The 26,777-nt window shown below is 30.4% G+C and overlaps 1 protein-coding gene across 5 annotated transcripts in view; it reads right to left on the bottom strand.

The window, feature by feature from the left end:
- The window catches only part of LOC127280490 (uncharacterized), a 147,030-nt gene that overhangs the window by 23,930 nt on the left and 96,323 nt on the right, over nucleotides 1–26,777 (bottom strand). For 4 of the 5 annotated variants that reach the window (XM_051303508.1, XM_051303509.1, XM_051303505.1 and 1 more), the window contains 2 exons: nucleotides 15,475–15,516; nucleotides 1,463–1,891 (listed from right to left, as the gene is read on the bottom strand). In XM_051303508.1, coding sequence (XP_051159465.1) covers nucleotides 1,463–1,891; nucleotides 15,475–15,516 — 471 coding nt within the window. The remainder of the gene's footprint in view (nucleotides 1–1,462; nucleotides 1,892–15,474; nucleotides 15,517–26,777) is intronic. The other variant, XM_051303507.1, reaches the window with a different exon arrangement.

The raw sequence follows: 26,777 nt of genomic DNA, 5'->3' as shown, positions 1-26,777 counted from the left end.
TATGCGTCACTGCAGAATATAAAGTATGTCGTTATAAAATCTTCACGCATATCCGTTATAACTTCTTAAATTTTCCCCTTTTGTATTATTACAATTTCTTGCGCCTTTAAACTAATTTAAAAAAAAGAAAATTGCTCGAAATTTAAAAACAAAAAATCCTTATCCTTTTTGAATAATTTTTCCATATAAATTTAAAACCTTGAAAAAAATGTGAAAATTTAGTATTATAAGAAATCGTAAAAGAAGACTACAAAACTTGCAACAAATTGAAATTTGTTTCCCATTGAATTTATGTATTTCATTGCAACTTTATATATAAATATGCAATTTGTAAATTGTCTGCTTGGAATCTCTTGAAGCTTTATTAGAGTTTGTGATAAACATTATTTCGAAACGTGGCGCGACCAGAAAATCGTTTTTGTTATAAAGTCCTATAACCAATGTAATTTTACAACTTATGAGAAAGAGAGAAAGAAAGAAAGATCGCACACAGTTTATTTGGTAGATTTCACAAGAATTTAAGTCGTTCACTGACCATATATACATCGAAGGCGTATAAAATTTCATATGACTTGAAGTATCTTGCTTTTTAAAGGACGATTTATAAACTCGGTCGACCTCTGCTTGAGGTACATTATATCTGTATATAAATATATCTGCAAGATATACTAAATTTCATATAGCTGTGCGCAAATTACGCGTAGGATATAACGCGATTTGCACCGTGAGCTATATATTAAAAACGAGATACACGTAAGTACTTAAAGATACGTAGGCGCTCAACTTGATTATACATATATGTATATATGTGCGGCAAAATGCATATGCTGTGAGACAATAAAAGGAGGTTGAATACAAAGAAAATTAAAAAAAAAAGAGTCTCGGTTGCGAAAACTAAGTGTATCCATGCAGGGAAAAAAATAACATCACTGCTTCGAGACGCGATTTATCATTTCAAATTGGTCCACCTCTTATCACTTTAGAATCTTGCTTTCACCGTCGATTGCGAAAAAAAGACGGATTTCAGAAGAAAAAAAAAAATTAAATCAAATTCTTTTTTTTGTATAAAAAAATAATAGTACTAATGAAGAAATTTTTTTTCAGTGCAAGGAGAATGGCGAAAACATTGGTGTGCGAAAGGCAAGGGTTTTTTTGAAAACTAGAAAAGACAATTTTGAAGAACCAAGAGTCAGTAATGGCAAAAAAATTGGTGTGCGAAAGGCAAGGGTTTTTTTGAAAACTAGAAAAGACAATTTTGAAGAACCAAGAGTCAGTAATGGCAAAAAAAAATTGGTGTGCGAAAGGCAAGGGTTTTTTTGAAAACTAGAAAAGACAATTTCGAAGAACCAAGAGTCAGTAATGGCAAAAAAAAAATTGGTGTGCGAAAGGCAAGGGTTTTATTGAAAACTAGAAAAGACAAAAAAAATATATCATCTAAAGAAATAGGAAAAAAAACACTTACGTGGACCATAATTCATGAGTGGGTGGTAGTTTAACTTCGGTTGCCTTCTCGGGAAGTTTGTAGTATTCATAGACATAGGAGGCGGCCGGATCATCATTATGACCGGAAACTGCCGTCACCTGATGTTGTTGTTGAAGATTAAGCATTGCTGCGGTAGCGACCGATAGCGGATGCTCGCAGTAGGCCCGCCAATCGCCCTCCATACCCTGCACCTGTACCTGCACGGCCGCGACCCTTTTGTGGACTTCCGGGTCGCCGGGTTCGGCCGCACCCTGGACCCCGGTCGCGTTTTGCAGGGACTGTGCCGCAGCTTCTTCTGCTCCTAAATTTTCCTCGTCCTCAGGCTCACGTGATACCGCCACTGTTCCGTAACCAGCTTGATCCTCCTCTGCTACACCACCCGAGTCCTCTTCACCTCTACTTCGTCTTCTGCAAAGAAAAAAAAAGAAATTATTAGTATCAAATTAATATAGTTTTGAGGTTATGTTTCGTTAAACTTTCTTTTTCATTTGAAAAAAATATCAATTTTTTTTCTAATTCTCCAATTATTCTCTAGCTATAGAAACTTTTACGATAAAAGATAGTTATTTTATTTCCTTTTCTTTTTTATTTTTCAATTTCTTCAAGGTTCGAGATTTTCTCGTTTCATATTTCTTGATTCCTTCCCACCGACATGCTATCGATAATCCTCTAACATACGATACATCCCAGCTTCGTGATCGGCCGTAGGCGTAAGTCGTTGACTTTAAGTGAGAGAACCAAAAGGATTGAAATAAGAAAACAAAACAAAAAAAAAACATGAGAGAGAGAGAGAGACTACGTCTCCGATTTCAAAAAGATATTTATCCTCGATTTCGGTAATGAAAAATGTATCCACGATAAATTTTTCTTGTCAAACGATATATAATATATGTTATCAAAAGTAGTTTGTGTTTTTGTTTCGATAAAGTAGAGGGTTGGATTTTTTTTTGTAATGGGAAATTTAAGATGGGTTTTTTTGTAAAAGAGAAAAATTATTATTTTTGTATAATTTATGGATAAAAATTTTTTTTTTTTTTCGAAAGTAATTGATCTGTGGCTAACGAACCACCCTGACTTCGTTATATTGACATCCTTGACTGGTTATGGTGTATATATAGTGATCGATGTTGGTTCGCCTCAGTGACTCGCGTTCTTTGATTCATAAAAACAGAAATACCGATCCACTGTCGTGATTGCTTTCTACGTCCTCAATATATAAAAATTTTATGAAAAAGAATTCCTCTTTTAGGGTAAACACCCCTCATCTCCCTCTGGCATAATTATCAAAAAGGACCATTCACTATATATATATATATGATTAGAATCTGTTAAGTATTTAGCAACATGTTAGTATAGACAACTATTATTAATGATAATGACCTTCTTCAACATATACGCACAGATCCGTCTTGTTCACTTTTCCAATTAATGAGGTTACTGCCATTTGTAAATTGAATACAATTTATTCGTAAAAATACTACTTTTTTTCCTTAAGTAATATTTTCTAAAAATATTTCAATTCTATTTCTAGTATTTTTTGTCGAATTTTAAATAAAGACAATTTGTTTTTTAGGTAATTTTTTTCGAAATTTTTTTTGTGTTTTTTTTATCGCCCCCGACAAAAATTGCGCAGATGCCATATAGAGTATGTGTATATATATATATAGTGAATATACAGACATACGCGAAGATTAATTATTATAGACCCCTGGCTTTTGCCAACAGTCATCAATTTATACTCGCATCTCATGTGCATCCCAATTCCAATCCCAATCCCGACGCATAACGCGGAATAAAGGCTTATCCTCTCTAATTTATGCATGTCGAATCAATCTCTCGAATACCCCCCTTTTTGGCTCTTCCAAGTTGCGTTAAGTTTGCGCTCTCTTCTTCTCTTCGCTAACATATATATATATATATATATATATATATATATATATATATATATTAAAAACGTGCTTCTTTTTCTTGTACACGCTACTACCTGCACCACCTGGACAACCGTCATATAGTTTTGGCCCCTGTAGCTTCTTGCTCCTGATAATGAGGCCCTGAATTATCCTGTGCAAATATTTTTCTCTTTTAGTGTTTGCATAGGTTTCGAGCAAAAGTATATACGCTTCAGTGCTTTAGGAATAGATTTCACGATGGGGATCAAAATGGGGGGAAAAATCGCGTCTTGATTAAATTATAAGATAAGATCTGAAGGGTTTTTTTTTTGGTAAATAAAGTTTAAAATACAATATTCAAAATGGAACCCAATAAATGTTATGAATGGCGTAAAAATTGGTTTCAGGGCGAAAAGCAAGGGTTTTTTTGAAAACTAGAAAAGACAATTTTGAAGAACCAAGAGTCAGTAATGGTAAAAAAATTGGTGTGCGAAAAGCAAGGGTTTTTTTGAAAACTAGAAAAGACAATTTTGAAAAACCAAGAGTCAGTAATGGCAAAAAAAATTGGTGTGCGAAAGGCAAGGGTTTTTTTGAAAACTAGAAAAGACAATTTTAAAAAACCAAGAATCAGTAATGGCGAAAAAATTGGTGTGCGAAAGGCAAGGGTTTTTTTGAAAACTAGAAAAGACATAATATATATATATATATAGTCGAGGGTTCAGCATGATTCGACGCCATTGCGGTGGATGTACATATGTATATATTTATAAAAATATGATTCTACATCTTGATCTTTTACAGAGAGTACACATTCACGCATACATTATGAGCATCATTATCTATTCCTCCATCTTAACTGACTCTCTTAACTCATCATCTCTCTTTCTCAGTTGGCAACCCTTCTCGTCATTTTTATCATTTATTATTGCTTGCCATCATTCTGCGTATACATAGCATTTGCTTTCTTAACGAACATATCATTTAACGTCCTTTCAAATTTTAATATTATTTTCATAAATCCTCTTTCTTCACTGCAAAAAATTAAAGTACATTGGAACTTTTAAATCATCTTCTGTAACCATCTTACATCTTAAAAAACCATTTAAAATTTTCTAAATCAAAAATTATTTCTCCAATGTTGGGAATGTTTTAGTTTAAACTATAATTTCACAATAAGACCCTCTGTAAAAATTCTAGTATATTACAAACCATAAATCAAAAAGAGGTAACAAAAAAATAGGGAATATTTTTATATTCCTTATTATTCCCTTTTCAATTCCGGATCCGTCTTCAGCTTCTCTTCAAGGACCGATAAAAAGCGTATCAAACAAGTAAGCAATGCCGAGGAGAGTTGAAGAGACAAAGAGCGTAAAGGATTCGTTGTTATGGTGAGAGAGAAAGAGAAAGAGCGGGGTGGAGGGTTTTGGTAAAAAATGTCGGCTCTAACTGAATCGATTGCCTGTTGGTTTGAACGAAGCGATGTTCGTCGTATGAATTTTGAAATAATGCGAGCACGTTAAGGATCTTTCTTTTCTTTCTTTCTTTCTGTTATTTTCTTTCTGTTGGTATATATATATATATAAACGCACTTGGGGCGCGCACGTGGCTTGCTCTATACGTGACTGGTGTATTTTATAGGTTATGTAGTATAAAATGTTTTCGAGTTGATGCGAAATGTTTGCTATGTGCTTTTATAGCGATTTCACGAGAATCTGAAATCAAGTAATGGGGCGATTCCACGGAGAACGAGACTGATATTTTCATTTCCTTATTCTCATTTCTGTCCACCAAAGCCGATGGACTTTCTACTGAAAGTTGATTCGGTCATCATATATATATATATATGTGCTACACTATATATATATAAAAGATATCGCAAACGGTAGTGCAAACGAGGATATATATATATGAAAATAATTTATACACTTTCTGCTGGAATTGGACCAAGATTTTGATCGTGCTTCTTTTTAAAAATCAGGTTTATGAAGGCTAATAATATTTTCCATTTTTTTTTTTTATTTTTTTTGCGAAATATATTTATATACTTTTAAATATTATTAAACGGAAGTGAAAATTTATTATTTTGTTTACAAAAATTTTATTATAGAAAATTAAATTCCTAATGGTATATATGGGAATGATAAAATTACTAATAGGATATTAATGAGTATAAAGATCGTTTTTTAAATATTTTAAGTGGTTCTTTTTACGATCATATACTTTTTTCTAATTTTAGAAAACAAAACTTTTTTTTTGGTAAAATTAAAAAAAAGATTTTTTTTTTAAATAAATGAGAAGCAATAAAGTAAAATGGATTATGTATAGACATATGTATGTTTTGCATGTCGCTTCTGGTTGGTCGCAAAAATATTGAAAGAACTTATTGTTACATATGCTAATATAAAGTAACCCCATGAGCCTTTGGGGACTTCACCTGCGCATCCGGTTTTCGCATGCTTCTTTGATTTCATCCTCGCATGTATCACGACAGTTTCTCTCTAACAAGTTTTCACCTGGAAAAATGTAGTGTAAAAGTATTTTTGTTCCGTTTTTGTCACGTTTGGAAAAAAAGAGGAATTTCTTTTTCAAAAAAAAAAAACAATTAATTAAGAAAAAAAAGTCTTTTTTTCTATATAGAAAAAAAGGATATTGTGATACTAAATAGAGAATTAAATCGAAATTTTCAAACTATATATGAGTTTATCAAAATAGTATTTGTTGTATATTCTTTTTGGATAAACATAATAAGTTTTAAAAATGAAGTGTGACTAACGAAATTCAATTGTTAAATATAAATCCCCTAATTATATGCAGACTCACATGTGGATATTTTGTCTAGTCATTCTTTTTATGAACTAGTACTGCAATACTTTTATATTCTTAATCTTCATAGACATTCAACACAAACATTGTCTCGTGAGACTTTTTCTCACGTCTCGAAATTTAAATTTTTATTTAAGAAACAAAAAAAAATATATATAATTTTACAACCTTCGGAATTCTAAAAATAAAAAATATATATGTAATAAAGAGAAAGATATTCGGTGAATTTAAATTGTGTTAATTACCAACGGAATGAGTGGAATTTAGAATGAAATTTATATTATTTTAAAATACTTGTCTTAAACCGTTAGTAATTTCTATATTATTATTATTCTTATCGTTGATAATTAATTAAATTTATTGTATTAATTTATTATTAGTTTAGATATAGAAATTTTTTTATGATAAAATATTTTTAATTTAATTTTTAAAAATTTAATATTTGTATCTTTTTCTACAGTATACTGAATCTTTTGAGTATGTTAGAATAGAGAAGTTTATATATATATATAAATAAAGTAGAAATTATGATGTAAAAAAAAGAGTCGATTAATATTCAAGCAAAGTATTGTCCACGCGACCTGTGGAACCACCCTGAAGATTTCTCATACGCATTTCAATGAAGCCGCGCTTCTTCTTGATTCTCCGCAGACACATAAAGCATTTTGAGTGAATGTTTTCCGTCATTCGGACATCCGCAACGCGAATAATTCCTATAAGTGGTGGGATTCATCTATATCTATATATATAAGCTAAATTTCTCTCTTTAGGAAAAAGAAAAAATAAATTTTCTACAAATCTTTCCTAACATAAAAAGTTCCAGTGCAAGAAAAAGTGGTTTTTTGAAAACTAGAAAAGACAATATTTAAAATGGAACCAAAAAGTAAGTGAGGACGAAAAAATTGGTTCTAGTGCGAGAAGCAAGGGTTTTTTTGAAAACTAGAAAAGACAATTTTGAAAATGGAACCAAAAAGCCTGTGAGGACGAAAAAATTGGTTTTAGTGCGAGAAGCAAGGGTTTTTTTGAAAACTAGAAAAGACAATTTTGAAAATGGTACCAAAAAGTCTGTGAGGACGAAAAAATTGGTTCTAGTGCGAGAAGCAAGGGTTTTATTGAAAACTAGAAAAGACTATTTTGAAAATGGAACCAAATAGAGTTAGTAATGGCGAAAAAAATTCGTTCCAACGCGAGAAGAAAATTTGAGGTTATGTTTAGTATAGTAGTTTTAGCTTGATCAAACTTTTTTAAATTACGTAAAATCGAAATCAGTTTTTTTTGTTTAAAATTTCAAAACATAACCTAAAATTTTTTGGTCCTTTTCTTCAGAACGAGTCATATATATATATATTTATATATTCATTTACATGAATGAAAATAAAGAAATTAAATTCGAGCACCTCATTTGTTTTGTCTCTCTCGACTACTCAATTATTATCTCACCTCTATATCCTCAGCATTATACTATATACACTCCTATATAAACTCAACGGTTGCACGTATCCAGGGTAAAAATTTGCAAGGTCGCATACTTAGATTCTCGAACTCGATACCATAGCCTGCATAATAATTCCCTTGGCTGTATAGCCGCGAATTGAACGTCTACTTGCAACTGCATAGTTGCCGCTTCGTGGTTTTCGCATATTTTCTTTCTCAAATATATATAAATAACCATTGTCTTACTTATAAATATATATAAGTAAAATATTAATTTTTTTCTTTGTAAAATACAAATAAATAACTAAAACTTGATAAAATAATAAATATATTTTATTTATGTATGCTGATATTATACATAGTGACTGGCTTCTCCACGCAAGCATGCATTATAGTGGCTGCGTGTCTTTTTCTCAAATGTCTATGTGGACCAACACACACACACACACATATATATATATATGAAGACCGTGAGAGAGTAACCTGTCGTATGAGGAATTATCTGTGGAAAAATAAAACAAATATCGGGCCCTGAGTGGTTCGTGGACAAAAAGAGGAGAAAATTTTTCGCCCTGACAGAGAGAAAGAGAGGGAAGCAAAAAGTGGAGGGAGATGGTTGACGCGAACTCCTCGATCCATCAAAGTCACTCAGACGCGACCCTCTCTCTCTCTTTTTCTTTCTCCATTTTACCCTCTTTTTTTTATCTCCTTGTCTTTCGCCCTTTCTCTCTCTCTCTCACTCAAGTTCTCGTCTTCAGGTCGATTATATTTTTACAAGCGTGTCCAATGTCCTCGAGGAATATATTACTTGTGTTGCTCGGTATATGATGATATCTGGATTTGCCTGGGCTAGGAAACTGTCACGGAGAAAAGGGTCTCTTTCAAAAAGGGTTGAAACTGTATATATATATATATAGATGGTTCGGTAACAAAAAGTGAGAACATCAATCATTTATTGAGGTTATTCTAAATTAGTTTTCAGATTTTTTTTCCTTTGGGAATTTTTTTCTTTGAATTTTGTTGATTATGTAATTTTGTTTAAGTCTGTGCAAGAGTTTTTTTGAAAACTAGAAAAGACAATTTTGAAGAACCAAGAGTCAGTAATGGCGAAAAAATTGGTGTGCGAAAGGCAAGGGTTTTTTTGAAAACTAGAAAAGACGATATTTATAAAATAGATCCGAAAAAATAATTACTGAATATAAAGCTATAACCTTTTTTTAAACGTACAAAATTTTTTATTCCTTCCATAGATTTCTAAAAAACCTATACAAGAATCTATTAGAAGAAATGTCAAAATTTAAAAGTTATGTTTCGCATCTAACTCGAATATTGTGAAGCGATTCAAATCACCATTCTAATCAATACAGAATAATTTATTTTTCCACTCAAATAACTCTCATAAATATATAATAAATTAATAAAAACATTTGATATTAAAAGAATTTTTTTTCTAAAAAAAGTCTATTGCGTCTTAAGATGCAATTTCATAAATGATTGCAACAAATCTTTCCACGCGCGTCTCCCCTAAGAAGTATATTATTTTTAATTTTTTTTTTTTCCTTTTTTTTGTAAGGCCACTTACGGAAGATCCTTCCGATTTTCTTTTATTCCCTTTTTACGTCTTTCAATATGTATAACTTTTCTCTCTCTTTTTTTCCTTTAACCTATGGTTTACAATCATTTGACTGGCGCAGCACGACGCAGCAGCAGCCGGTTTCCGTTGACGAGAGAAAAAAAACAAGAAGAAGAAGATGAGAGGAGCAAGTGGTCTATTAATTATGGTCGCTCTCTCTCTATATTAACGGGCTATGATAAGGTCTCTTGGAATATCGAGAGAGAGAGAGAGGAAAGAGTGAGAGAGAGATAGAGAATATATATATACGATCTGTCGAATTAAACTTGCACACCTGCAAAATGCTACCGCGTTTACGCAAGGCTATATCTGGGATTATTATTTTAATTTTATTATTATGATTATTATTACCATTATGAACGTTTACGCGATGCTGGTATATATTTATAAATATATATTATATATATGTAATGACGCGCGACGCGATTCTAATTGGCTACAGAATCTCAAGGGTCGTTTGGGGGAGACGAAAATCAATTTTAGAAGTCGAACCTGTTTAGCTATATGTATATATATATATCTAACTTTCCCTTCTATGTTGCAGCTAATTGAAATAAAATTATCTATTGAGCGTGCAACATTTTTGCCGTTGAAAATTATTATTAATCAACACACAGACAGTTGATTATCTATTTATATATTGATTATGTGTATATGTTAGAAAATAAAAATAATCTAAAATTGAGAATAAATTCTTCGTCATTTATTATTTAGAATATTTTCAGTTTATTTTGTTAAAGTAGAAAAGAAAATTGTTTAAAATGGAACTAAGTGAGTAATAATGAAATTTTTTTCCAGAGGCAAGAATAAGGGGTTGCAGTGCGAGAAGCAAGGGTTTTTTTTGGAAAACTAGAAAAGACAATATTCAAAATGGAACCAAAAAGTTAGTGAGGACGAAAAAATTGGTGTGCGTAGAAGCAAGGGTTTTTTTGAAAACTAGAAAAGACAATTTTGAAGAACCAAGAGTCAGTAATGGCAAAAAAATTGGTGTGCAAAAAGCAAGGGTTTTTTTGAAAACTAGAAAAGACAATTTTGAAAAACCAAGAGTCAGTAATGGCAAAAAAATTGGTGTGCGAAAAGCAAGGGTTTTTTTGAAAACTAGAAAAGACAATATTAAAAAAAAAAATTTTTTTTGTACTTTTAATCCAAAAATCACAAACATAACCTAAAATTTTTGCCTCATAGTTAACTTTTCCCCTGGCGCGTCACATATAATCGTGGGATGAACAATATTCCTCTCTATATATAAATTTTCTGATGATTTTGACGCGATTTTTTTTCAAGGCCTATATACATGATTGAAGGATAAAGGTGAAAAAAAAGTGTTCCCTATAAGAGAGGAAAATTGATGGCACCCACGTTAAGCGATCGTACCCACATTGCATCTTAATCGAATGTAAATTGCTGATTTGCATCTAAATTGCGGATATTTTGATCGAGTTATTATTATTTTTTTTGCTACATGAATATGCCCATGCCAGAAAGTCAAAGAAAGAGTTAAGACTTTGTGCTTTTACGTCAATTTTTTTTGTGTCTGTGTTTTAGTATTTTTTTATATTTGCAAATTTTATTTATCTCAATTATTTTAAGTTGCATATATATATATGATCAGAAGTTATATGGAGACTATTAGCGAGAAAAATTTATTACCAGATTATTATCAATGATTGTCGTTATTTTCTTATCGCGATGCATCCGCATGTTTTTTTTCCTCTATATAATACTTTTTTATTTAAAAAGAAAAAAAACGCCAAAAATTATAATTTAGAAGATTTATCTCAAAAGTTATTATTTGATTCTTATGTTTTCTAAAGTGATTCCTGTATTTAAGAATCGTCGCATCTTCTTGAAACTCGTTTTCCTCTAATCACTTATATATATCTTGTTATTTAAGACATTTATATTAAAGTTGAAAATTATATATATATATAAATTTTTCAAGAGTTAGATTGTGAAAAATAAAAAAAAAAATTTTGTTATCAATGATCGATATCTGAGAAATTCCGGTAAATGCGGGTCCTAATTATCAGCAAAACTAAACTTAATTAACATAAATGTCCGAGCGAGTTATAAATGCGAGAGAGCGTATTAACTTCCTGCATATAATTCTTTTCGTCTCTGCGTGGTGGAGAACTTGTTAAAGTCGACAAGTGAAGGAAAAAAAAAATTCAAGCCTATAGCGATAAGGGTATAGACATCATTGCAGCTAAGTACATTAGGTCATTTAGAGGGAGTGCAGTGTCTTATCATTTTTCCCAAAGCATACAAAATACATATATATGTGTACATAGTTAATGTTAATTGTTTTCTGTCGGTAATTTTGAAGCCATGTAGGAAGTTGGTAGCATCGTTATCCTATCGCTCTGTCGTCGTGACGGACGCATTTTGTATCTTTAGATATCGACTCACTCACAATGAAAATATGTTCAGATAACTATATATATATATAGAACCCTTCTAACCTGGAATTGCATCTGTATAATATACGAATGACGATAAGACAATATTGATACCTTTCCCCCTATATCACTAAAAAAAAGTTAGGTTATGTTTGATATTTCATATATTAACAGAATATAAGTAATATTACGAGGGTTGGGAATGTCTAATATGTATCAAGATTTATACTTTATCACTAGTGACATCTACATTTATTATTCGCAACTAAAACGCTTCATTTTTTTTCATAAGCAATAAAACCATTTAGTTTCAATTTTTGCTTTCAGATTTATTTTTGAGCGTGTGTGTGAGAGTTTTTGATTTATATTTCCCATTTGTCCAGAGATTCTGAATTATATATATATTGCAAAGAGGTGGGTATGTTTATGTACCTAATCCGAGTCATGAATCTGTCATGTTTTATTTAAGATGATCATCGTCCTCGTGAGATGAATAATGAATATCTCGATTCAGTATACTAATTGCTGTCGTCGGCGACCATCGTGAAATTGACGAGTCGACATTTTTCTGACTTTGGCACGTTAATTATTATTCGGTTTCACGCGAGGACTCGCGTATATATATATATATATACCTTGAGGATAATTAGACTTTGCAAAGTACAAGACTGATATTCGATCTCCCTTCGGAGGGTCGAGAAACGGGTGGCAAGACACTGCCTACGCTCGGAATCAAACATCCAACCAATTTGCTAATTAGGCACGATGGTATGTCTAATTATTCGTCGCCTCATTCTCTCACAACTGTTATACATGAGTGTTGCACTAAAGGAGAATAAGAAAAATTGTCTCTTTCTCTCACTCTCATTGGTTACGATGGTTATAATTAAAAAGCAAAAAAAAAAAACGTGTGGACGCAACATTACACAGATTTTGACTCATCTCTCTCTCTGTTAAATTCTCATCAACTACCGCACCCTGCTCCTAGTGAAAATTCGTAATTGTTGTCAATGTGACTTAATTGTAAAAGAATTTATTTTAGTAAGAACAAATTTTTTTTTAGTGCGAAAAGAAGTGTTTTTTTGAAAATCTTAAAATACAATTATCAAAATGGAACAAAAAATTTGTTCCACTGCAAGAAGCAAGGGTTTTATTGAAAACTAGAAAAGACATGAATTTTTTTTACAAATAGACACAAACTTGACAATTTTTTTATTGCCTTTTAGTTGAAAAAATAATATTTTTATAATTTCACGCTTATTTTGAGGTTATGTTTGTGAAATAAATATATAGTAAATTATAACATTTTACATATATATGTATATATATTTGATAACATAACCTAAATTTTATTATCTATTAAAATTGAAAATATTCGTTAGAATTATATTTTCAGTTTGTTCAGCTTATTTAAACTAATTTTTAAATATTTTTTTTTTAATAATTTTTTTTCTATGCTTTATAAGTATGTAGAAAAACATTAAAAGACATATCCTGTGTGGCGTGGTTCACAATGAGAAACAATGGTGTTTTGTTTATTGTAGCAAGGTTTTCGCCAGGTATAGAAGTGCAAGGAGGTGTGAAAAAGGATAATAATATAGAGTTACTTCGGCAAGGTGGCGGTGAATATTTCATATATATATATATTCACTGCCAAGATACTACCGTTTTTTTCACCTCCCCTTCTTTTATATGAACATATTAAATTGCACGAACTTTCATATCTATACAAAGAACAATGGAATGGTAAACAAATTTAAATTATTTTCATACTAGAAAAAAACAACATAACCTCAAATGTTGAACCGAATTTAAATTTTTCTAATTTTAAATATTATTATTGAAACATAACCTCAAATATTGAACAGAATTCAAATTTTTCTAATTATAAATATTATTACTGCTTTTAGAAACATAACCTCAAAAATTTGTCGGTTAAAAAATTATTTTTACGATCAATTTTTTTTCCTATTATTATTATTATTATTGCTATAGGTATATATATAGATTTATATTGAAATAAGGTGTCTCCCTTTTTCATTGGAAATAACTATATATATAGAGGCATCCCTTTTTTTATATAATCAACCCTTTCTCGGTCCAGCGCGTCGACATTTCATTTTGATCTCCACAGGAGAACCCAGGGGGTCTTCTGTTGAATATTCGCAGGCATTATTGCGCGCATGTAGAATGCGTGAAAAGTCATTTGCAAAAAGGGTAGTGCACTCATTCGCGAGGAGAAAGAAGAAAAAAAAGAGAATGAAAGAAAGAAAGAGTAACACGAGACAGGCCCTGCATCATCAAGAGGAGCTTTATAGAAAATCATAAGGCACAATGAATGCAACACACGTGAACAAGAAGCGTGCGCCAATTTTTATTCCTTGTCAGGTTCAGTATTGTTTTCGTTTTGCTAAAGACCTCTTTTTTTTACTCCTATAAATTAGTCTATTTTTAAGTATATTGTCACAATATCAACTGTATTTAGAAATTATGGAAAATTAATGGATTTTAAACGCTATATATAAGGTAAAACTATCGTAAACATAACCTATTATTTTTTTGTTTTTAAGATCATAATATAATCTATAATTTTTTTTCAGGTCCCTTTCAACAGATGGTGACAGCATAATAATTGTGCTAAAAATACCAATTGTGGGCAAAAGAATGGCAAACCATTTCTTTTAGTGTGAGAAAAAAAGTTTTTCTTTGAAAACTAGAAAAGACATAACCTCTAATTTTTTTAAAACACGTTGCATAGCCGAATTTCCGTCACTAATAACGAATTTCTTTCAGAGGGAGAAAAAAGTGGTTTTTTGAAAACTAGAAAAGACATAACCTCTAATTTTTGTTCAATACATAATTGACAATAGTAGAATTTTCGTAAAACTAATAACTTTCTTATAGACGGAGAAAAAAAAGTGGTTTTTTGAAAACCAGAAAAGACATAACCTAAAAAAAATCCCATCAATTTCATTTAAAATTAAATTTTTTTTTAATTATTCCCATACCACAAAAAAATACTCGTTAGTCTTTTAGTTTGAAGATATTTTTTTCTGAATTTTTTTTTTTTTTTTTTGCTTTTTGCCTACGAAGAGACCTTAATCGGTTTACGTGTCTCGATTTAATTTACGAGCGATCAACGGTCGGATTGGATTAGTCTAGGTAGTCAAGAGAGACAGAGAGAGAGAGAAAGATTCATCCTCTCGTCTTTCTTGCCTTCCTGGAGATTTTTCCTTTCGTCGCTATATGGTGCGCCAGCTGCATTAAATAATTCAATGAACCGCCTCATTACGTGAATACGTGGGAGAAAGGGGGAACTCTTCTTTATCTGTTAAAGATGGTGATTGAGGGAATGAAGGGGGTTATAACAACGAAGTAAAGCTAGAAAAACTAGGGAAAAAAGGGACGGATAGTCAAGCACGGTTACGCACGCCCGGAGGTGATTCGATGCGTGACATTGCTCATTTATGAACAGAGTTATCTATATATATATATATATAGCTTCCATTTCAGTATATAACCTATACGCTATCAACGCTGCTATTCAATAGATCGTTTGTCGGCGCAAAAAACTTCCAAGTCGATCGTGACTTCTTTTTTACTTCTTTCTCCATAGTCTCCCCTTTTTTTTTTGTATTATATTCACTAACAGATTTTTCCTCCATATAGAGGAATTTTTGATGAGAAAAATCAACAATCTTGTTAGGATGCCGTCAATGTTCTTTGGCTTTTAAAAAGAACAAAAAAAAAAGAAGGAGAAGACAGAGAAGAAGAGTAGAACAATAACGAAAAATTACTTTGACAAATATTTACCTCGAGTTGTCGGGCAAATAAGGGAAATGAAGTTGTACATACCTGAAACAAAAAAAGGAAAAAGGTTATTAATAAAAGTTTTTGTTTTATTAATTTCGTATGGAATTAAAAAAAATTACCTAGTACAGCGAAATGTTTCACTATAGTAGGAAAAGGTTTACTTGCGTTTCAGTTAAATCTTTCGCTATTCTAGTGAAATTTTTCTCTGTTTCATAATTATTTTGAGGTACGTGATGGGATGAAAATTTAAATTTCCAATGTGAAATAAAGATGCTGTTTTTCAATTATTTTAACAGTCAATTGTGTGATGCATAGGGATAGTGTTAAATTGGCATCCATATTAAATTCGCTTTGTCTTATGCAATAAGTCGTTATCTCCGTTAGGTAACATTAGCGACTTATGGAACAGTTTCAGAATTATATTTTCCTATCGTCAGTTAATTAGTCACAGAAAATGAAAAAAATAAACATATTTGTATTTAGTTTAAAAAACAAATAAAGATAAAATATTAAATAAATTCTTTAAAAAAAATAGAACTAATGATGCTTTTTATTTTTAAAAAATTAATTACTTTGCACAACTATTTAATATTATCACCTTTTTGATAATATCGTTTTATTAAACAATGTTTCAGAAAACATTTTTGAATATTCAATATAGAATTTATAAAATTTATTAATATTTCGTTATTTCGAGGGATGAGTTTCTTTGTTTCTTGTTGAAAAATAAAAAAGAATGTTAAAATTTTGTGCAAATATTTAATCCATCAGTCAATAACCGCAAAGACTTTTGACTTTCTACTTAATTCTTGTTTTTAGCCAAGGTCAATGCCAAATTGTCGACTGAGACGATTATTATCAAGAGAGTGAAAGTAAGAAGAAGAGAGGTCGTCGTGAATGACAAGAGAGGAGATGAATTCGCATAAGGTTGTCACTCACATGGTTAAAGCGTCTGGTTAAAGCAGACGACAAAGCTAAACGGTATAAATATATATATATATATATATGCATGCATATAGGTGCACACAAGGTCTCCCTTCTCATATATGTATGTATATATATACGCGAGAATAAGAAAGACTGGCGCACGACGGGCAGCACGTGCACGAGGAGGATGCTAGATGGTAAATGGGAAATTGTAAATGGTAGACCACTAGTGCTCTGTACATGAATGAATGGAACCTGCTTCACCACTTGCATACCCATTATAGGAACTCGGCATGGTACCGCATACTCTCCTCCTTATGAACGAACATTAGAAATACATATACACACACACATATCTCTAGATGCAGAATAATCTTCTAAATGTTTCTCTATAGGTAAACACAGATTCCTTGGGTTCCTTGGTTTGTCAACCTGAAGATGTTGGAGCCGATAAAGAAGGTGCTGAAGGTGATGAAGAAAGTTACGAAAAAGCTGATTATAATGGTGAAGAAAATTGTGATTAAGAAGAAGAAGAAGATAGGGAATACAACGAAGAAGCTGCTGATAATTTTGAAGAAATGGATGATGCTGAAAAAGCAGAAGATGATTTTGAAAAATCAGATGATGCTAAAAAAGCAGATGATGTTGATTGGGAAGATAAAGATTACAACAAAGAAGATGATTTTGAAGAAGTAGATGATGCTGAAAAAGCAGATAATGCTAAAAAAGCAGATGATGCTAAAAAAGCAGATAATTTTGATTAGCAAGCTACAATAAAGGAATATTTAAAATCCACTAGACCGTCTGTCTGTATATTTTGTAAGCATACAAACACTAATTCCTAGAAAACAAGAAAACTGAAAGGCATTTTTTTTCAACAGGAATGTTATAACCAATAATTCCAAAAAATATTTCAAGCAATGATTAATGAATCCTTTTTGGCTAGTAACAAATATTTTTCATCAATAGCGATAACCTGCGCGGTATAAAATAAAACCATCGAGACATAAATTACCGAGATCTTCAAATTCTGATGAAATTTTGGAAAAATCTTAAAAAAGAGAGAAGAAGAAAAAAGAAGAAGAAGAAGATCGTAAATAAAGGGAAGTATACATATATTAACTTCTGATGTCATGCACGATGATGAAATCACAATCACGAATTAAATTACGATAAATTTTCGTTCTCCAGTTTAGTAATTCTCATAATGATAAAAGTATATTTAGTTATCTTTTCTATTCCTTGTTCAACAACCAATAAAGTTCTATACAAATAAATATATATATATATATATATATATATATATATATATATATATATATATATATATATATATATATATATATATATACATATATTATTTTCGAGCATTGCGCAAGAATTAGCATAATTCTGAAATTTCAAATATTTTCATTTTTGAAATTTAATAATTCAATGAAAATATTGGATTTTATTTAAAACAAAGAAATTTAAAAAATTATTCCTTTTTGTAAAAAAGAAAACTATAATAAATATCCGCGTAGTGATTTTAATTGTTAAAGAGTTAACAATAGTTTCGCAACGGATATTTAGATATATAAAATAGTAATATAATGTTTTGAAGGGTATCAATTTTCTTTTCCATCAAATACTAGTGTATATATATGTATACGCTATTCTTGCATCGTTTACGCGTTTCACCCCAATTTCATGCACGATTAGTCGAATTGACGAGGCGTAGATTTTAAAAAGTCGATTATATCTCGTTGACTATTGGGTAATCACATATTGTATATATATATATGCGAGAAGGGTGAATTACGCGATTTTAATCACGTCTACCGCTTATAAATTAGTTCCGCATATAAAGGGCAAACGTATTAATTAGCACCTAAAAGTATATGAAGATCTGTGATTAAGATTCTATTGTTTGGAGAATAATAACAATTTTTATGTCCAAACTAACATAATAAGAATCAGTTTTAAAATCCATATACCAAATGGATGACAAAATAATTTCTTTTTTTTTTACATATATTTTAAAAAAATAAATTTTTTTTTAACATTGCAACCTTCATCAATTTTACGGATCTCGGAAATTTGTTTTCACGATGTGATAATTGAAAGGTTAATCTGGAGGCAACTAAACAATTCTTTTCCTCCAAAAGAATTTTTTTTTCTATACCTAAAAGTCACGTGTGTCTATACTTGTTTGGCGGGAGTTTTATTACATTATATATATATGTGCTACCGGCGTGCAAGAAACTTGACTTTACTGTACATCTTAAAAACCAGTTTGATATTCGGTGAGCCTAAATATATATATTTATAAATTCGTCTTCTATACACAATCCGTGTTCGTTGTTTTTCCCTTGATTTATAAAAGGCTACTAGTTTTCAAACGGTTTTTTTTTAAATTTTCCGTTTGCAAAAAAAACTGATTCATTTTTAAGGGATAGGGTTCTGTATTTTTTTGATGTTTGTAAATTTTTTTTGGTATTTAGTAGGTCTTAATTCTTCGTTATATCTTATTCCTCACATTTAGGACATAAAAATTATGCTACTCTATATCTATACCTTAGTATATTGCAATAAATATTCTCTCTATTAAAAAAAATTAGCGGCATTTCACTTTTACTTTATGCAATATTTGCGGCAAAAGATCAATTTGTCATTTCCGTCTTGAAAGTAACGGCCCATCGCACTGGATTTACTTGCAGTTTTTAATGCTATATACCATATGCACCCGGCACATATTTAAGAAAAATATATTCACATGTCGAGTGTAAATGTCGACTTACATTGCTTCTTCGTGTCAGTTCACGGTTGAATGGCAATAGTTAGAGACGTCCAAGGACATGATTATTTTTGCTTACGAAGGACGAATATGTGATTTTTTTTCTGTGTCAATAAGATCATAATCATTATGATGTATTGATATAAAATGTCAATAATATCTCATTTATATAAACTTTATACATAGATATATACATACATTCATACAAATCATATATACATATAGAAATATATATTTATATTATAATATTCAATATTCACTCACTAATCAAGATTGAGAAATAAATTAATACAATCGTTAAATGATATTTGCAAACAATTTTTTTTTTTTAAATCATATATCGAGATTTGCTGCTAAATTGTAGCAGTTTTGTACCTTTTTTTTTGTTTTGCATATAAATGAAATGTGCATTTAAATGACCAAAGTTTCCAATCTGTTGATAACTATCTCATTTCCGTTTATTACGCGATAATGATCGGATAAATGATAAATCAAAATGTTCAACAAGTCTTCGATTATATTATATCTTCGTTAATTCTTGAAGTTTTATTTCCTTTCAATTTTTCTAATTGTTATTTTTGTATTTAATTTAAATATCGTATTTATTATTTTTAAATACACGCACTTTTTCTGAGGATTCAAAATTGAAATATGAAACGTTTTGATGATCTCAATTTGAAATCCTCAGAAAAACGATATATGTATAAAGTTTGTCATATCGTGGAAATTTGTATCAATAAAGCGTTTATGCTGATTACATTAGTTTCTTTAACGAATGAGATAATATCGACTTTATATAAATATATATAAGGAGGGAGATTCGTTTTTCTTTATTTTTCAAAAATTCTTTAACGATTCTGATAACATAATGATTGCGGGACTCTTCGAGAGTTTAAAATGTATGTGCTAAATTAAATGAATGAATAAATTACATTAAAATAGTTGAGTAGGCATTGGTGTATTAAAAGAATGAGAATCATTTTTCATATACAAGAAAAGATGTTGTATACATTTATGTAAATATTCACTATATACAACTAAATCCAGTAAAAATATTAAAATCTGCTATTTTCTAAACCTACTAATCCAAACTAAATGCTGTAGAAATATATCAACAGTTAAAAATTTTGAAACCTAATCCAAAATTAATAGCAGTAGAAGTATCGAAAACTATGGAATATTAGAATCTCCAATTTTTGAATCTTCTAATTCAAGCTAAATCCAGATGAAATATTAACGAGTACAGATTTTAAATCTGATTATAACAAATAATAATCAAGTGAGTATTAAGAAGATTTTGAAACTGCAAACAACAATTATCCATTTTTGGGTGAAAAATTTACATCATTATTAAAAAGAGGCTTTTTTGTTAATTTGTTGTAAAATGCAAATTACTTGTTGAAGGTTATGAGAACATAATGAGAATAAGGCAAAAAAGAGATGCCCCGCTGAGGATGAAAAAATTACCAACAAAGAATTGTTTAAACCTCCACATATGGTGTATGGAGTAACAAGTGAATATAGTATATACATAGATGCATATATATATATGTATATATAACCCCTTGAGAGTTATAATTACCTATTAAATTACAAATTCCCATCTTCAACAAAACACACGCTACAACACCTTCGACGACAATATAACCACGGGAGCACTTTCGTCGGGGGCCTTATATCCTCCTTTCCTTTTTTGCCTTTATTGCCAACTTCACTCTTTGCGCCCCCCATCATTGCCATTCACAGTGAAAATAGCCTACCATTATTGCCATTGTCGAGTTTAACAAGAGCGACCGCCACGAGCAAAAGAACTCCACCTTGGACATATATTCACTACTGTGTCAAAGCTAACGATCGTACCATTACTTGACAATCGAATTGGCAACTGTCAAAGTATATTAACAGGTCAAACCCACTGTGTGGTATATAAATATAATGTTGAAGGGAAAATAATTTACTTTTCTCCTTCTCCCTCCTTTTTTTTGTATTTCTCATTACACTTGGCTATATATATATATATGTTGTGCCGTCGGCGCGACAATTTTAATTCCACGCTATTATTCTCACAAAGTAATTGTTAGTATTATGACTTATAGCCACTCGTTTCATTATAATCAGTGCGATATGGAAAAGTGCGCGCCCTTTTTTTATTCTATTTGTATTCCGAAGGTTCTCATATATTATACAATGTAAGCAGTAACAATGGTTTTTTTTTATTTTAATTATAAAAACTAATTATTAACTTTTTTTGCAGGTGTCAGAATGGAGTATAGAATCAAACGAAAAAAAACCTACGAAAATATAAAATTCGTACTTTTCTACGGATGGCATATGGTGGTTCAGAATCATACGGAGGTAAGTGGGAAAATTTTTTTTTAAGTGTGAGAAAAAAGGGTTTTATTGAAAACTAGAAAAGACAAAAAATATATAGTATATGTGGTTCAAACATCGGGTGGGGAATTATTTTAGAAAAGCCATAAAAATAAAACCTACGAAAATATAAAATTCGTACTTTTCTACGGATGGCATATGGTGGTTCAGAATCATACGGAGGTAAGTGGGAAAATTTTTTTTTAAGTGTGAGAAAAAAGGGTTTTTTTGAAAACCAGAAAAGACAAAAAATATATAGTATATGTGGTTCAAACATCGGGTGGGGAATTATTTTAGAAAAGCCATAAAAATAAAACCTACGAAAATATAAAATTCGTACTTTTCTACGGATGGCATATGGTGGTTCAGAATCATACGGATGAGGTAAGTGGTAAAAATTTTTGTTAAGTATGAGAAAAAAGGGTTTTTTTGAAAACCAGAAAAGACAAAAAATATATAGTATATATGTGGTTCAAACATCGGGTGGGGAATTATTTTAGAAAAGCCATAAAAATAAAACCTACGAATATATAAAATTCGTACTTTTCGGCATATGGTGGTTCAGAATCATACGGAGGTAAGTGGGAAAATTTTTTGTTAAGTGTGAGAAAAAAGGGTTTTTTTGAAAACCAGAAAAGACAAAAAATATATAGTATATATATGTGGTTCAAAGATTCTTATACAAAACAATAAATACAGAAGATAAAAATTTAAATTCTAACTACCGCAATTTTTGTAATTTAATTAGTTATACAATCGTCAATTTAGAAACATTAATTTATATACATAATTAAATTTCGGTATTCTTTTATATATATATATATATATATATATATATATATATATATATATATCAATTAAATTAAAATTAAATTTAAATCGATATTTGAATATTACTTTTGAAAAGATAAAAAAAAAATTATTAAACACGACGTCCTTGAATTATTTACAACGTAAAATAATAGGAAGAGATAATAAAAAAAATATATATACTAAAGTGGAAAACATGATAAGGCAAAAATGGAATAATAATAATGAAAAAAATAAATGCTTTGAAAATTATTTTATAAAACATATAACTTTTAGTATAGTATACGTATAGGGAGAAAATATTTTTTAAAGACTATATATCCATGTTGCGATTATGTATACTTTTGATATACATGCACGTGTTTATTTATTTATTATATGGAAATAACACAAGTTCGGTAATTTATAACCTTGCGATATTATTGCTATTATTCAACTGACGACATTTTACGGTTATTACGGTTATCATAAATGACCGTTAGCTATATATATACGATTATCCCGATTTATATAGGGTGTCCCTCAAATTAAATCCCCGCCGATAATTTACTCATCTAATAATTGAGAAAATTTAATTTTCTCAAAATAATTGTCTTTTTTTTCATCTGTCTATTATTGGATTTATTCTTCTTCTTTTTTTTTGTTGTTGCAAATTCTCAATAATGTCAAAGAAGATAATTTATTTTACCTTTCTTTCACTATGGCGCTAGCGAATGATCAAAAACAAATAAATCATCGTTTGTTTTACGACATAATTTGTTTTTTTTCTCTATTTCTTCACTAAGTGAATGTATATCTATATACGCGTATATAAATTATATTATCGATAATAATATTGTGGTTATATGAATAATTATGAAAAATTGAAACTTTATAGAGCACACCCTGTATAAGGATATATGTATGTTTAGCCATCAGGACCTGTGCACCTATCTTGGACGCGGGAAATATTGTGTCCGGTCGATTTTTGTGACCGTAAAGAGCGGTCACCCATTCGAGAATTTATAAGGGTCATTCTTGGCTCTCACTTAGCATAAAAGGGTAACTAGCAAATGCTCAATGCCCATATCTATATATATATACCAATATATAATAGGACGAGTGTCCCTTGGTCATAATTAGGCCTTTGCCTCATGGGAAATTTTAACCCCCCAAAGATTTCGTGTTTTTATTTTTAAAAAGAACGGACACACTGAAGAAAAGGGGAGAGAATAGAGATGGTCAGTTTGCACTTTACAGCATTGAAGAATAACGCTATTATTCCTTAAATGCTTCTCTAATATATATATAAACATGAAAATATTTTCCAAAAATTGTCTTTAGAATATTTTTTTAATATAAATAAAAAAATAAATTTTGATTTTTATTAACAATAATGGAAATTGATAAGACACACTAAACTATTTTAGAATCACAAAAACATATCATCAGTTTTCAAAAGTCATTTTCGGAAAGATCTTGTAAGAATTATGCTAATGGACCAGTTCGACTGGATTAAAGTGCATTTTTTTGCAGACGATCACCTCTATCGATGTATATATATATATTTCTCTTTTTTTCATATATGTATATAAGTTTCGAAAAGAATTAATAGCAATTCAACGAAATCGAAGTGTGGAATTTTAACTTTTATTTCCTTAAAAAAAAGACCGCAATATCTTTTATTAACCCCCCTCCACTCTATACGAAAAAAGTGATTTAAAGATAAAAATCTTATGTTATTAATGATCATCATTTTTTAAGCAATCAATTTTGTTGAAATCCTTGTAGAAATTTAAATACAGTCTCACCCGAACAGAAATACCATGCAAAAATTGGGAGGAACTTAAAATTTAATAATAATTCTAAGTCAATAGAATTGTTAACGTAAATTTTTTTAAGTACTCTGATATTTTAAAATCTGAACTGCTTTTAAACTAAATTCAATTGAAGTATTAGAAGAAAATTTTAATCTTTGTAATCCGAATAAATCCGATAAATCTGTAATCAAAATCTGTATAATTTTTGAACCTTTTAATACAAATTAAAGACAGAGAAGAAATATCAACATTAGAAACTTTTTAAACATTGTAATCCGAATTATAATTCAAAGTAAATGATATAGAAAAAACCATCTGCAATTTTTAAACTAAATGTAAATTAAAAATTTAGAACAGAAATACCAAAATCTGTAATTTTTAAAAGTCTTCTAATTCAAACTGAATGCAATAGAAATATTATTAAAAACTTTTTAAGTTTCTAATCCAAATAATAATGTAAACTAAATGCTGTAGAATTATCATTATGTGCAATTTTTAAATGTGTTAATTGAATGCAGTGGAAACAATATCTGCAATTCTTAAACCTACTAATCCAAACTAAACAGTAAAAATATTAACATCTGTAATTTTTAAATCTTTTAATCCAAACTAAATGCAGTAAAAATATTAGCATCTGCAATTTTTAAACCTACTAATACAAACTAAATGCTGTATAGAAATATCAATAGCTAAAAATTTTGAAACCTATTCCAAAACTAAAGGCAGTAGAAGTATTAAAATCTGTAATTTTTAAACCTTGTAATGCAAACTAAAGGCTGTAGAAATAACATCTAAAAATTTTGTAACCTAATCCAAAATTAAAAATCATCAGTAGAAATATCAAAATCTGCAATTTTTAAATACCTATTAATCCAAACTAAAGGCTGTAGAAATATAAACATCTGCAAATTTTTAAATCTATTTCAAACTAAAGGCAGTAGAAGTATCAAAATCTGCAAATTTTTAAACCTAATTCAAACTAAAGGCAGTAGAAGTATCAAAATCTGCAAATTTTTAAACCTAATCCAAACTAAAGTCATGTATAAAAATATCAAAATCTCCAATTTTTAGAGCTTCTAATACAAACTAAATTCAGTAAAATAAACTGCAAATTTTTAATTCTGATTATCAACAACAGAACTAAATCCACTAAAAACATCCAAGAAATAATCCAACACAAATTAATCACCTACAAAAAGTGCGCCTAACCGCATGGATAAAATAAATTTTGTCACACATTAACAAAATCATTATAACCACTTTTATATATATACCCAGCAAAAAAAAGGCAAAATAACAAAGTTAGAAAATCAAATTATTGCGCGTCGTGTGTACTTCTGCAGATAAATATTTCTCAGAAATCCCATGAAAAAGAAAAACATTTCCGTGACTTAAAGAAATTAAAACGACGACACAACTTGACAAATGAAACATGCGGTACATATATATACACCATATATATAAACATATAGGTATATAAAAATCATTGGAAAACGGCACACTCACATTTGCACTTTTCCGTAGCACGTTCAAAATGATTGGCAGTATAAAGTTGCGAGAGTTGGATGCCGATGAAGAAGGTCTTCGGCGAACTGATGTGGACTTGAAGAACTTGTCCCATAAGGATTCCCAAGAAAATCGCATGCTCCCATACGAAGAAATATATAAGGAATCAAAAAAAAAAAAACAAAAAAAAAAACTTCACTTAAAAAAGAAATTCAACAAATATATATATATATAACAAAATAATCCAGTACAACTACACAAAAAATTATTCTTATTTAATCACGCGCGCACATTTTTCTTTTGGTTCAAAATCACAATTTTTGTTATTCCACTTATAACACAAACAAAAATTTAACGCGCGCGAATTTTTGATGTCCTCGTTCTCCTCAAGTGTTTGATTATTTCCGATTAATGATGGCATTATTTATAAATGAGATTCTCATTACTGAAAATCAGCTTTTTTTTTAGGTCGATTGGAAGAAGAAGAATAAGAAGAAAAAGAAGAAGAAGAAAACTGGTAGCAGTGCCGAGGACTAATTTTGGATGAACTTTCCGGTTCGGTGTCTTGTATTGGACTGTGCTAGCAGAAGTGGCACCACCTTCCACAGTTTCTGAACTTACATCTTGTCAAGTAAGTGTGAGCTTTAGCAGCGTGTGCCGGTGGAGCCGCGGACGACGACGATCAAAACGGCAGCAAAATGTATTTGTATGTGTGGCCTGTGTGTCCCCATGCACCAATGCATGCCGCGGCCACGTATGAGGTACGTGAGATACGCCCCTTTTGCCCCACTCTTGTTAAGTGAGCCGCCATACGTGTGATGGGATGTTCGAATTGTTGTTTGTGTCAGTTCTATCGTACAGTGTTTATTTCCATCTATGTATGAGGTAGTGTGTCGCCTACTGGTTCAGAAATTGTGTATATATATAGTGGCGCACTCCCGCCACGGGACGTACAACCAGGCTGGGACTTTAATGCCTGGTATGAAGAGTTGTCACATATACACACTGAGAGATATGAGGAATGGGATGGAGTTAGATATATGTTATAGACTTACAAGTTCAGAATCACAGACGAGCCCACGTTGGAATTTCAAGGAATTTCCACTCGCATCTTC

Source organism: Leptopilina boulardi, unplaced genomic scaffold (assembly GCF_019393585.1).
Source record: "Leptopilina boulardi isolate dan_hultmark-lab unplaced genomic scaffold, ZJU_Lbou_2.1 LbouV2_248, whole genome shotgun sequence".
NCBI lineage: Eukaryota > Metazoa > Arthropoda > Insecta > Hymenoptera > Figitidae > Leptopilina > Leptopilina boulardi.
This window is presented reverse-complemented; position numbering and strand designations above follow the sequence as displayed.